The sequence below is a fragment of the Beta vulgaris genome, chromosome 4 (genome assembly GCF_026745355.1).
Source record: "Beta vulgaris subsp. vulgaris cultivar EL10 chromosome 4, EL10.2, whole genome shotgun sequence".
Lineage (NCBI taxonomy): Eukaryota > Viridiplantae > Streptophyta > Magnoliopsida > Caryophyllales > Amaranthaceae > Beta > Beta vulgaris.
The window spans coordinates 42,432,708-42,447,371 of NC_079205.1; the positions used below are offsets into that span (position 1 = coordinate 42,432,708).

At 34.0% G+C, this 14,664-nt stretch overlaps 2 protein-coding genes across 2 annotated transcripts; both read right to left on the minus strand.

The window, feature by feature from the left end:
* Window positions 1–4,762: 4,762 nt before the first annotated feature.
* Window positions 4,763–5,784, minus strand: LOC130591147 (uncharacterized mitochondrial protein AtMg00810-like). The gene is made up of 2 exons (XM_057394076.1): window positions 5,628–5,784; window positions 4,763–5,514 (listed from the first exon to the last, which is right to left on the minus strand). The coding sequence occupies exons 1-2, from the start codon at window positions 5,782–5,784 to the stop codon at window positions 4,763–4,765; spliced, it is 909 nt and encodes a 302-aa protein (XP_057250059.1).
* A 5,147-nt stretch (window positions 5,785–10,931) lies between these two features.
* On the minus strand, window positions 10,932–13,316 carry LOC104891180 (uncharacterized). The gene is made up of 4 exons (XM_010676839.4): window positions 12,999–13,316; window positions 12,796–12,905; window positions 11,664–12,705; window positions 10,932–11,223 (listed from the first exon to the last, which is right to left on the minus strand). Exons 1-4 carry the CDS (start codon window positions 13,092–13,094, stop codon window positions 11,128–11,130), a joined length of 1,344 nt encoding a protein of 447 aa, XP_010675141.2. The 5' UTR covers window positions 13,095–13,316; the 3' UTR covers window positions 10,932–11,127.
* Between the last annotated feature and the right edge of the window lie 1,348 nt (window positions 13,317–14,664).

The following is a 14,664-nucleotide window of genomic DNA, read 5'->3' on the forward strand; positions in this document are numbered from 1 at the left end:
AAAGTACTAATTACACTTAAATATGGTACTGGAAGACCAAGAATTTCTTCATCTTCTTCTCATGGTCAAAATGGATCGCACTATGATTGGGGAAATTATTGGGTGAGCTTAGTCCATGAAAAATATTTTGTAATTTTTTAATTGATGGATAAAATCCCATTTTTCAAAAATGTTCTATTTGTAAGCCAAGGTAAATTTTTGTTCGCCCAAGATATTTCATTTAAGATCCTTTCATCAAATACCTTGCAGTTATTTCAAGTTTTTTAGGAGTTCCAATAGTATTCAAGTCATCGACATATAGACAACAATGATGGCAAATCTTGATGTAGATTGTTTAATGAACAAACAGGGAATGATTTGATTATTTTTGAACCCTTCTTTCAAAATATATTCACGAAGACTATTATACCATATTCTTCCAGAATGTTTTAACCCATAGAGAGAATTTCACAATTTTATTGAAAGCATTTCTTTGGGCTTGTGTTTTTTTGGTAGTTTTAGTCCATCAGGGACTTTCATATAAATGTCTATGTCAAGTGACCCATACAAGTATGCAGTCACCATATCCATTAACCTCATTTGCAGTCGTTTCGAAATTGAGAAACTTACTAGAAATCTTAATGTGGTTGCATCAACTGTTGGAGAATATATCTCATCATAATTAAATCTTGGCATTTACAAGGAACCTTGGGTTACTAGTCTTGCCTTATACATAGTAAACTCATTTTTTTGATTTCGTTTTCTCATGAATACCCATTTATATCCAACTGGTTTTACACCTTTTGGTACTAGGGTTATTTGTCCGAATATCTCACGTTTTTCAAGAAATTTATTTCTGCTTGAATTGCTTCTTTCTACTTTGTGGTCAATCTAATATGTGGTGACATTCATCTATCATATTTCTTCTACATCACTATCATTATATGTCATTTCAACTATTATAGAGTAAGCACATATTTCATTGAAGACAACATCTTTTTGATTTCATTGTTTCTTTGTAGATACATAATTAATTGATGTTTTGTTGTCGTCTATGCTTTCATGTTCCTTTTATTCTGGAAAATGCTTATATTTTTGTCTCCAATGTGAATTTCATCATGCTCCCTTGGATAATCTATACTAATTTCGGTTGTTATTTCGCCTTGCTTTTTCATTTTTTCTCAGTTTTGCATCTCTAGAAGATGGTGGTCTACCATGTTTGGGCATGCTATTGACTTATTTTAAGCAGTCTTACCGTCTTTAGGAATTTCAATCCGTTTTGGGGTATTCTCAGTAAGTACATGCGACGTTGTTACTTTCTTAGTATCTGAATGCACCTGACAATTGGTTTTCAATTCTCTGCAAATGAACAACTTTCTTGACTTATTGTTCACATGAATTTACGCTCGAGTATAGAATTGACAATTGTTTGACTTTCCATGTAATTTTGTTTCTATCTTATGTGGGTCCACTTTCTCTCCCCTAAGGATGGGAGTACCATCTTATTAAAATGACTATCGGTAAATCGAGCCGTAAACATATCACCAGTCATTGGCCCGAAATATTTGATGTGACGGAGAATCAAATCCAACATATATTCTCATATTTCTTTGTGGACCCATTTTGGTGTGTTAGGGCAGAACAATGGATACATGTACAACGCATCCAAAAATTATCAAATGTGAGACACTTAGTTCTCGACATGAAACTAATTGTAAATGGTGAGAATTTGGGATAAGTTGTACGCCTTAATCTTATCAATGCTGCTACATGAATTATAGCATAACTCCAAGCAGAAGAAGGTAATTTTGATCTCATTATTAATGGCCTTGCTAATTAATTGTATTATTTTAAGTAATGATTCAGCAAAACCATTTTGTGTATGGTACATAAGACATATGATGCTCTACAAGAATCCTAATAAACATACAATAGCCATTAACGGTTTTGGATGTAAATTCTCCAACATTATCTAGTGTTTTCTTTTTATGTATGGTGTGGGAATTGAGTTCTTAATCGAATTGGTTACTGAAAATCCCCTAACATCTATCACAGGCACGCAAACATAATCAAACACATAAATCATTCAATAGGGATTAAATATCAACCCTTTGTAGCGTGATTTCCATGTTGTATGTAAGCTTTGAAGATCCAGGACCCCCAAGTGTTGCTCCCCTAATTAGTCCACGAGCACTAGTTGAACACCAATGTCTGCTAGAACGGAAGAGAAAATATCCCTTGCTTTTTGGTGGTATAGGCACCGATTAGAGTGAATAGTTTAGGGTTTCACTTTCTTTCTCTTGTGAAAAGAAACTACTTAATATATTGATCACCTAAACCCTAATATTATATCCTATATATAATAAACGAGTCATAGGATAGTTAGGAGAACTAATTCTCCTCCTATTTCCCTTATTACCGGCCCAAATTTGGATTGCTTTGTCTAACTTGTGCTTTGTCCAATCCTCGGTATATCTCATGATCCGTAATATAAAAGCATACTGAAATAAATTAACCTGCAAAATATATCAACAAAAAGTCACAATTATTGGGGAGTACTAAAAGCTCTCCTAGCTCAATTAGAATCCACATAGGAGTTAACAGGCATTAATAAATAAGTCTCAATCAATATTTTTATAAAATATCAAATTGAACCAAATAACAACAAAACAACGGCTAATAGTTTAACATGTTTAAATAAAGTAACAACAATAATGAACTTAAGATAAGCATACTAGATCGATAAGATAACCCTCCAAAGAACAAAATAACATAATAGGTTTTTAAGAAAGAGCAGAACGTCAGCGGATCGCAACCCACTTCCTAAGATTTGTCAGATCGAAATCTCCAGACAGCCTATGGGCTTACGTTCCCTATTGCCTATATCTAAGAATGGCCAAACTCCTGATGCAGGATAGTACCCAGCTTAGTACTTCCCAACCTCTCAGACGACAACAATCAACCCAGGTAATACCCCTAAACCGCAATCTAGGTTGGCATGTTCTTTAGCAGGGACTGCATCTATCCCGCCGGATATCTAATCTCAATAAAATAATTCTACAAATAAATACTATAATTTATTCATCAATTAACTTTCAAATAAAAACAATAATAAGGTTGCCCTTAAGGCCTTACACCTAAAATCAGTTGAAACTAGAATCGTAATCCAAAAGTCTCATTTCAACGATATTTATTCTTCTCAAAATAATAGTAATAATAATACTAAATAAAATCATTTCCCCTAACAAATAAAATAAATAAACATTCACTAAAACATAATTATACACCAAAAACACAATATAATCAAATACTCCAACTACTACACTCTCGTTGTCTGAGTTTGGGTACAAGGTTAATGACAATGTTAGTTATAATACCCCTGGTACATAACTCTTGGCGAAATGGTACTAAAGACAGTATTATTCTCCCTCGTGTACTATAATGTCGACAATTTAGATAATGATTTATACAAGTACAACATTAATATATTCTCAATTAATTACAACCAACCGAACCATCGTAAAAATACTTAAAACACATAATATATGTATGGTGACAACAATAACTTAATAGATCTGGCCAATATAATATAACTGTCTCTTTAAAACAAAAACCACAACTCTATCATTTATAAGTTTACTCTTACAACAAAAGAAACAAAACCATAACAGACCACCTCACGTATAATCCATATAATACAGTTCAAGCAAAAAAAAAAATTAAAAAAAAAGATGAAAATGAAAATAACACTGGCAGACTGCAGACCTACATGAAGATCCATACTAAGCAAGCAATGATGAAATACTTACAAGAAAAAATCCTAAACCACAAACCACCTGATCAATAACATAATACACATACACTAAAACACATTACACCAATACTACATGCCAACAATTGATAATACCACTACCTGATCACGACTTAAAAGAAACCACTAACCCAATACCATGCTACTCACATGAATTACCAGAGAGCATAACGTAAAACACTAAAACACGTCACAAATATGAAAAACAAAGCTGCTGCGAGCCCAAGAAACTAAGTTTCACACACTTAATTCCAACTTAGCCAAAACACCATACTACCACACAACATGACTTCATCCCTCTCGCGTAAACCATGTTCAATATAACATTTCAAGATCTAGTATAGATTGTCAGTCACCATGTTCACAACACGAGAAATTTGTCACAAGATGAGAGAACTAGCAAACATATTCAACATAAAACATCACAGAACAAAAATACCCAAAACATATGAGTAAAGCTCATAATAAACCCTCTAACCAAATAACAAAAATCATAAGTTCTCCAGATAATCATATTGATAATTTTCATCAACATCAGATGATGTAATTAGAGAGAAAAAGATAGAGAGAGAAGTTGTAAGAAGGAAATGAATTTTATTAATTGGAATCCAATCCAACAGACAAGCTAAGAATAATATATATACAAGAAGTTGTAACAACTTTCTAACAAACAGTTACTAACTTCTAACCAATAATGCCAGCTGGACATTCAACTAGATTAAGCTAAATAAATAACAATAATCTCAATAGCCCCCCCTCAATATGGACTGGGTGGAGGTTGAGTAACCAGACCAATCTTGGTAGAAAGGAAATTATGTTGATCAGCAACCAAAGGCTTTGTCATAATATCTGCAAGTTGTAAAGATGACTGAACATGACTTAAGGTAATAAACTTTGAATCCACATGTTCTCTAATGTAATGACAGTCCAACTTGAGACGCTTTGTTCTTTCTTGGAACATTGTATTCTCTGCTACGTATTGAGCTGACTTGTTGTACAAAACAAAGTGATAGGAGTAGGGACATAAACCAATAAGTCTTGAAGTAAGACTTCAATCCATACTATCTCACTTGTTGTCTGACTCATAGATCTATATTCAGCTTCTGTGGAACTCTTTGAAACAACTTTTTGTTTCTTAGTTTTCCAAGAGATTAATGAATCTCCAAGAAAAACACAATAACTAGTGAGGGATCTTCCAGTATAGGCACGTGTACCCCAATCTGCATCATTGTATGCTCTAAGGAGAAGAGAATTATTTGAAGCATAAAACAAACCATGATTAAGAGTACCTTTGAGATACTTAAGAACATGAAGAGCAACAACATAATGTGGAGTTCTAGGTTCAGATAGAAATTGACTTAGCTGTTGAACATCATAGGATATATCTGGTCTTGTCATGTTCAAATATAAAAGTTTCCCCACAACTCTTCTATATATTTCAAAATCAACTAAGGCAGGACCTTCAATAGTACTTAGCTTGAGACCCTTGGGGAATGGGAAGGGAGCAACTTTACAATTTTCCATCTTTGTAGAGCTAAGTAAATCCAGAATATACTTTCTATGATTAAGTAAGATTCCAGAATTAGATCTAGTGACCTCAATACCAAGGAAATATTTGAGGTCACCAAGATCTTTAATAGTATAGGCCTTGTGTAGAGCTTGTTTTACTTCAAGAATAAGCTGCAAATTGTTGCCAGTAACCAGGAGATCATCCACATAAGCAACTATGACAGTGAAATCAGAACCATCATGTCTAGTAAACATAGAGTAGTCTTGTTTTGATTCAACAAAACCAAGACTGGCAGAAATTTACTCAGTTCAATGTTCCATTGTCTACCGGCATGTCTAAGACCATATAGGGAACGCTTTAACTTGCATACTTGACCTGGTAAAGCCTTAGAACATCCAGGTGGAGGTTGCATGTAAAGCTTTTCATCAATATAGCCATGTAAAAAGGCATTATTGATGTCAAGTTGTTGTAAATTCCAGTTCATAGCGACTGATGATTCTCAATATAGTAAACCTTGCAACATGACTGAAAGTATGCTTACAATCCTTGCCATGAACTTGTTTATCTCCCCTAGCAACCAAGCGAGCCTTACATCTTTCAACAGATCCATCAAACTAAAATTTGACTTTGTAGACCCACTTACACCCTATGACAGATTTGTCTGGAGGACAAAAAAAGTAAGATCCCAAGTGTCATTAGCTTCAAGAGCTAGAATTTATTTATCCATGACATCAATCCGTTGAGGATCATCTTTAGCTTGATTGTAACAAGTAGGTTCAACAGTTGACAACATGTGCGAAAGGATTTGAAGAGAAAAATCATCTAAATGAGCCAATGTAGATTCATAAGAGACTTTAAAAACTAATGAATCATAAGAAGAATCACTAGGTGTAGATAAAGGAGCAGGCAATGTGACAATAAAATCTTGAAATTTGACAAGAAGTTTAGTGATTCTAGTAGATTGTCTAATAGGAACAGGAGAAGAAAGATGTGTAACAAACTAAGCACGAGAAGAAGAAACACTCTCTAGAGAAGTAGGAGAAGAATGATCTCTAATAGGTGAAAGAGAATGTGTATGAACTGAAGTGGAATCAGGATGTGGTGAATGAAAAGAAGCAGAATTAGTGTCAGTAGGTTGATTAGGAAATGAACGGATATTAGAAGGATTAAAATCATGTTGTGAAGAAGTGATGTTGGAACCATCAAAAGGTACATCCATCACAGTAAGAGGAGGACAATAAGAAGAAAAAGCAGGAGTTGTTGAGACAGAATTTTGAAAAGGAAATTGGTTTATTTTCAATGAATATCACATCGCTACTAAGAATAATCTTATGAGAATCAAGATCATAAAGTTTGTATCCCTTTTGAGCATATAAATAACCAAAAAAATGCATCTCTTTGCTCTAGGAGCAAATTTTTCATGTGTTTTAATAGCAGGACAACAAAGACAACCTATAGTCCTTAGATGTGCATATGGAGGAGGTTTTTTCACTAAAACATCATACGGAGTTTGCCATTGCAAAACTGGGCTAGGAAGAAGATTGATTAAATAAGTAACAGCATGTAAGCAATCTCCTCATAATTTTGTAGGAATATGAGCATGAAATTGAATGACTCTAGCTGTTTCTAGTAGATGTCTATGTTTTCTTTCGACTCTGCCGGCCATTCTGTTGAGGATTACCAGGGATACTTCTCTGATGAACTATGCCTTTTTCAAGAAACAAAGAAGTACAAGAAGCTTGAATAATTTATGTACCATTATCACTTCTAATTGACTTAACATCTCTTCCAAATTGAGTGTGTATAAGCAAGAAAACCAGAAATGATGCCAGGAACTTGTGTTTTAGAGTGAAGGAGGTGTTTCCAAGTAACTCTTGTGTGATCATCAAGGATTGTAAGGAAGTATGTAGCTCCAGATAAGCAAGGTGATTTGTATGGACCCCATAGATCAATATGAAAGAGATCAAAAGAACATTCAGCCACACTAGATGATAGAGTAAATGGCATCTTATGATGTTTAGCAAATATGCAAGATTCACAATCAAAATCATCCAATTTATTGCCATCATATGGTAATTAAATGTAGGTGTTTTAAAGTGTGGATAGATTGATGACCTAGTCTACAGTGAACAACATGTAAGCTAGGTTTGCTTATGCTAGTATTTACAAAGGAAATATCATCTTTACTAGCAACATTGTTAGTAACAAAATTATTTGAAAGAGGAATAGAAACATGCTGAATAGAAACAGAATTGGAAACAACATGAAATTTGTAAAGACCAGAACATCTCTTACCAGATCCTTTGATTTGTCTAGTAAGAAGGTCCCAAAAAACACATTGCTCTTGATAAAATTGTGCCATCAATTTATTTTGATCAAGTAATTTGCCAACATAAAGTAAATTGTGTTTAAAATCAGAAATTAAAAGCACATTATTCAGCATAATATGTGGAGTAAGATGAACTGTTCCAGCATGTTTGACAAGTTTTTGAGAAACATCAGGCAAACCAACTTTTATTGGATGTTTTAATGCATGAATTGATGCAAATAAATCCTAATTAGATGCCATGTGATCAGTAGCTCCAATATTTATGATCCAAGATGTAGAATCAAAATCATGTGCTAAAGAAGTAGCATTAAGTAATACCTGTAAAGTTAACTGCAGTGTAATTTTGAGAAGAAGATGATTCTTCAGATTTAGTTTGTATCATTTTAACACCTTTGAACATATTCTTCATCACAACAGATCGAATCCATGCCAGCACCAGAATGAGCTCTAGCATCAAATCCAAGGGAGAATTTCCTAGAATTCCAGCTTCTTGAACCTGAGCAGCCATCTTTGGCTGAGTTTTGCCTTTCAAATTGGAATACCACTCCGGATATCCAACAAGATTAAAATAACTCTCCATAGTGTGACCTCTCATCTTACAATAATCACACAATTTATCAGATTTCATCCTTTGAAATCTCTTTTACCAGAAAATTTTTGTCCACCAGAAGAATTATGACCAGTCGGAGCTCGAGATGCTAAATAAAGCACTCATTTCAACTTTTTCAGTGTTTGAATTGTTCATGTTTTGTCTCTCTACTTATTGAAGGATATGAAAAGCTCGATTAACAGTAGTTAAAGGATCACTACTTAGCAAAATTTGGCTAGACAAGTCATAATCCGAATTTAAACCAGAATCAAATTGAATCAGTTTCATGCGTTGATCAGCTTTTAAAATTCTCTTCAACATATTACAACTACATTTTGCAATTGCACCACAAGAACAATTAGGAAATCCTTCTAAAACATGAATCTCATCCCAAACTCTTTTCATTTTACTATAATATTCAGCGACCGATTGTTTTCCTTGTTCAGTTTTCATCAAAGTTCTATGAAGATTGTATAATTGAGGTATGTTTGTATGGCCATACCTTTCAATTACTTCATTCTAGAATTGGTATGTAGAATCACCAAATAGAAAATTTCAGCAATTGATTTCTCCATTGAACTGGAAAGCCATGACATTACCATATGATCATTGCGAATCCATTTCTGATAATCAGCAGAATCAACGATTGGTTTCGTCAAGGTTCCATCAAGAAACCCGAGTTTATTTCTCGTAATCAAAGCAACTCTAACAACACGATTCCAATTGATGAAATTGTTGCCATTAAAAGTATGATTTGTCATAGAATGATTAGTATTATCTCCATTTGACCAGAAATAAGGATCGTTGTAATTAGATACAACATTATCTGATTTTACTGGAGAATTAGAAGAATTTGTTATGATTTGAGGAAGAAAAGAGTAGATTTAGGAAGAAATCAGAAGAAATTAGAAAGAATCAAGAAGAATCAAGAAGAAATTAGGAAGAATCAGTAAGAAAAATGCGGAAAAACTGATTCAGAGTTCCGTCAACTATGATACCGTGATAATATACATCAACATCAGATGATGTAATTAGAGAGAAAAACAAGATAGAGAAGTTGTAAGAAGGAAATGAATTTTATTAAATGGAATCCAATCCCAACAGACAAGCTAAGAATAATATATATACAAGTTGTAACAACTTTCTAACAAACTGTAACTAACTTCTAAACAATAATGCCAGTTGTACATTTAGCTAGATTGAGCTAAATAAATAGCAATAATCTCAACACATATACTCATACATTTCATGAAAAAAAAAAAACTCATGAAACAAGCATATAACATGAAGTTATTCCAACCCAAAATTCCTAAATCAATACTAACCCAACTTAAGTATTAAAACTAGATAAATCCTAAACGAACTCTAATCGTACTCGGATCGGCGTTAGTTACATGGGCCAACTGGAGGAGTGAAGCAAAGTCGTCTACGTCCGATCCTCGTGCGTGGATTCGTTTTCCAAGTGATCACTCCTAACCACCAACAACCACTTAGTATCATAAGAATTTTAGTAAAGAAAGATGGATTGTTTTTAGTGTGGAGATGGATGATTTTTTTTTTTTTTTATGGATAAGAAGATGGAAACTTTAGCCTACCTTTTTGTCAAATGGCACGGCAACAAGGGAGAGTATTTTGGTGTTAAAAAAAAAAATTGCATCCCAAAAGGTGGCTAATAATAAAGGAGGGAAATGAGGGGTTACAAAGAATGAATTGATGGTCAATTATGGAGATTCAATTTGGGTGTTACATGGATGTCAAAAGTTAAAAGAAAAAAAATGATCGTTGACCCTAACACCAACAGATTATTCGGCCAACACAAGTCAAAGGTGGTCATACCACTTTTATTACGAAATCGATTCAAAAGCGCTACCAATCAATTAACAAAAATAAACATAACGTAATGCGTATTTTAACTACCAATAAAATAATATTTTCTCCAAATAAATATAACTATAACATATAGTAAATAAATATAATTTTATCAAGTAAAATAATACTTTATACGATATACTTCCTTTATTTCGTTTTAAATGCAATAAAGAGGTATTATTTGTGAGATATAAAATATTTTTTTATTGCATTTGAAATGAAATAGAGGAAGTAATTATTTTTTGAATAAATACTAGACTTTTAGTGAATAGAGATCAACTAAGAGACAAATAAGCGTGAAAAATTAGGAGGAAAAACTATGGTGTTACACACATTGTTTTGCTCTATCCAAAAATAAATACCCGAGACAGAGATATTATGTAGAACAATGTTGATCACGTTAATTTGTTGATCCATCTTCGGATAATAAATGGGTTGACCTTTAAAATTTATAGGATGATACTTCGATGGAACACGTACAAGGTGGGGTGGTGAATTGTATTTGGAACTTTTAACAAAGTTTCTTGCGAAATTTTTAAAAGATAAAGGAACATTAATTAGAGAGATAGAAAAACATATAATTGAGCAAACTTCTTGAACCTTATCAAAAGAAAAAACTTCAAACAATATATTTCTATTGTATAGGACTGAAGAAATATTTTCAATTCAAACAATTTTATAGATAAAACAACATAGATATTTATTTCAGTTCAAAGGTTCCAAACAATGTATCAAGGTTACACACACTCACAACCCTTTTTTTTTTTTTTTTTGAGGGGCACTCACAACCCTATTTAGATAAGTACTTATAGCTAATATTAGAATGCCTATGTATCATAACAAATTGTATAGATAAAGCAACATGATGTTCATTGCACTTCAAAGATTCCAAACAATGTAGATACAAGGTCACACACTCACAACCCTATTCACATATGGCCACATCAATAGGGCAAAAAATGAAAGAATAAAAGAAATTTATTATATTTTTGTTTTTGTCTTTGGTTCAAGTGTACAAATCTTGTCATACAGCCTCTCCTTCACATTGCTAAAACATGTTGAGCATTTCCTTCCTTTTCAAGTGCTTTCTCCAGCTTTGTTTCAAATGGTGTTGGATCCCAAATTACTTCAGCACTCTGCACTCAAATTACCAATTCACAGATACATACCATAACAAAAGACATCAAACATAAATAAAATCCATTCATAATTTTAACATGTACGGCCTCGTTTGGTTCACATGGGAAGTAATTTCCCATGGGAATTTACATTTCATGGGAAATTCTTTCCCATGTTAATTTCCTAGGTTTTAGACAAAATTGTTTGGTTGCCACCATAGGAAATTGCATTTCCTAGGAAATTACTCACCAAGGGGGGGCTTGGTGAGTGATTTCCCATGTTTCATGGGAAATTCTATTTCCCTTGGAATTTGTATTTCCTATGTTTCTCTCATTTCCCTCCAACCAAACACAACACCCATAATGTATTTCCTAGGAATTTGTATTTCCAAGGGAAATAACTTCCAACCAAACAACACCTAAAAGGTGTAAAAAGTTATTTATGTTAGCAAACTAACCTCTCTAAATCTGCTTCTGGTACTTCTAGTGCTTGAGTCTGATTCAGGAGTCTGTCCTGTATGACTCCAGTAACTCCCAACACTGCCAATGATAGGCACATCTTCAGGACTCTTGCTCGGCGATTTCCTCGGTGAAGAAGAAGCTGAAATCTGCCTTATTTCCTCAACTGTCAAAGCTCCTAGAATAGGTCTATCCTCAAATTTATTTGGTGACATTTTTTTACTGTCAGAAGGTGAATTTCCCACTGAAACTGAGCTGCTTCTGCTATTATACTTGCCAGTTCCTTCTGAGCTCACCAACCAATTAGAAAGACTTGTATCAACTCCCAAATCTTTCTCCAAAATTGGTTCCTTCTTAACAGGAAAACTTAAATCTTGACCTGAAATCACATTCTCCTTTGCTTGATGATCCTTGGATGCAAGCTTTGATCTTGCCTTAACAAACTTCCATTGGGTAAGATTCTCAACTGGATTCAATACAGAATCGACGTATTTGCGCGAATTTCGATCAAATTCCTCCGAATCCAACTCATTTGCAGATGAATTCTTGATGGGCATTGGACTATTTACCTCTTTATCCCCTGTTTCTGCTTTGAAACCCTTCTTCCTAGAGTCTAAGGAAAGTGAAAACAATGATTCTGATGATTGATCTTCAAACTTCACAGGTTTATCATTTTTAACCTCACTCTCCACTTCATCATCATCACCATCATCATCATCATCATCATCATATTCATCATCATAATCATCATCATCCATGCCACTTTCATCAGACAATAATAGTTCATCAAATTCATCATCACTATCCCTGCAATTTCTGTATCTATGATTTGTTGGGAAAGAGAATAAGCTTGATGAGCTTGAATCTGAATTATACTGAGTTTTATTTTGTGCTTTCTTCTCTCTCTCTTCTTCATTGTTCTCCTCTAATTTGCCAGTCACTTCTTCCTCAAATGTAGGTATATCTTCATAGAATTTCACATTCAAATCAAATCTTACCTTCTTTCTTTCACTTGAATTCACTTTTTCTCTTTTCTCATCACTAATCAAATACAACAATAAATGGAGTTTCAGGGTACTAAAAGAACAGCGAAAATCCAAATAGAAACCCAAGAATATTCAAGAAGCTTACTTTGAATCAGGTGTAAGTTCAACTTGATTTTCACCCATTTCCTTTTCTTCTTCTTGTTCTTCATTCAAATTAGGCACTTGAAACCCATCAACAGATTCATATTTCTGAAGCTGGTAATTTTTTTTCCAAATATGATCAAATTAGAAAATGAAATCCAAGTAAAAAAAAAGAATTTGACAAAAAACTATGAAACTACAACTTACATGATCAAGAAGGGAGGGCTTGTTGTTGACGGCACTTCTTCGGCGACGTCTTCGAACCCGCTTGCAAGTGCCGAAACAGGTGGTGAAACAACCCATATTTATCAAGAATTGATTTTGATATAGTAGCAAAGCAAAGCTGTGAAATTCTTGCTACTTACAGTGTGAAGGGTAAAATAGTGAAACTCAGAAGATGAGATTTCTGATCTAGAGAGAGAAACATTGCATTGTCATTCTAGGGAGAGAGAGAGAGAGAGATTGGGAGAAATGGAAGGAGATGAAATGCAGAAGCAGAGTATCTGTTGTGTTGGTGTAAAGAGTTTGAAGGATGAAATGGTCTTCTACTGAAGTCTGAAAATATGACCGTTAGAAAAGTGTTGGAAACAGCTATTGAGGCGCCAACGGTTCGATATATTCACGTTGGGCTTATTTCTTTGCTGTGGGCTCATATCCTAAGGGAAATAATATGGTTAAGATTATCTTTTTCTTCCTTTTGACTAGAGGTAATATCAGGGCCCAAAAAATACTGCTCAATCTCATACATTTTTTCAAGTCGGGCTAACTTTTCATCACCTCTACTTTTAGGGAAAAAAAAAAAACCTTTTTTTATTGGGTTTATTGCCTTGTTAAGTTTAATGAGTATTGAATGTTGTTCAAAAAAAGAAAAGAAAAATTAGCAGGAGCAGTTTAACTATAGGCAATCCGTCATTTTCAGTCCGAAATTTTGACTATTGTTCAGTGGTTGTAACTTTGAAGTATGTTTTATAAAAACGACCCCAACAGGTTAATGACTTGCTACAGCCAGTAAAACCACCCTTACCATTCTAGTCAACCCTATCTCAACCAAAACCACCACTTTCACCACCACATTTTCGCTCTCCTTACTTTACTCTCTCTTCACCACCTTTCTCCCTCTTAGGTGGTTAGTCAACCGAAATATGCCATGAGTTCTGCTTGCCAAAAGCCACAAGTTACACAGACAACTACAAAGACATAACTACAACAAAGCTAAGTAACAAAAACGGCTGAATTACATACTTTTTATTTTAGTGTGGTTGAATTACATACTTGAATCTATCTTTTGGTGCCATAACAATTGCAATAACTTCATGTAAATGTGATCAACATGGGTTCGGCCCGGCCCGAAAATTGGCGGGTTTTGGACACGGGTTTTGGCTTGATCGGACCTGAAATTTTTTGAGCTAAAAAATGACCAAGGACAACTTAAATATAAACAACAAGGCAAATTTTTGGCTCGGTCTGAAAATGGCCTGAAAAGTCTGCATGACCCGGTCTAAATCAGTGGGTTTTGGCACCGGAATTTCTGCCTAACCCGAGGCTTCGGTCCGAAACGGTCTACTTTGTTTTTACCAAAGCACGGTACGACCCATGATCATCTGCATCTTGAGGCAACATTTAGAGTTGTGTCATCTCCATAATCTAATTGCCAATTGTAGACACAATCTCGTGTCTCCTCATTTAGTACCCAATGATGAAACATAACGTCATCCTAATTGGTCTAGTCCAAAGGAAGAGCAATCGAACAAGCTCAACCCAAAAGCATTTCGAAAATATAAAGTCTATTTATTAAATCCAAGCCTAATTTTGAACCCCTAAATAATTATTTCTCATAAATAATTGTATTTTTAATATTTTAATTGTAATTATT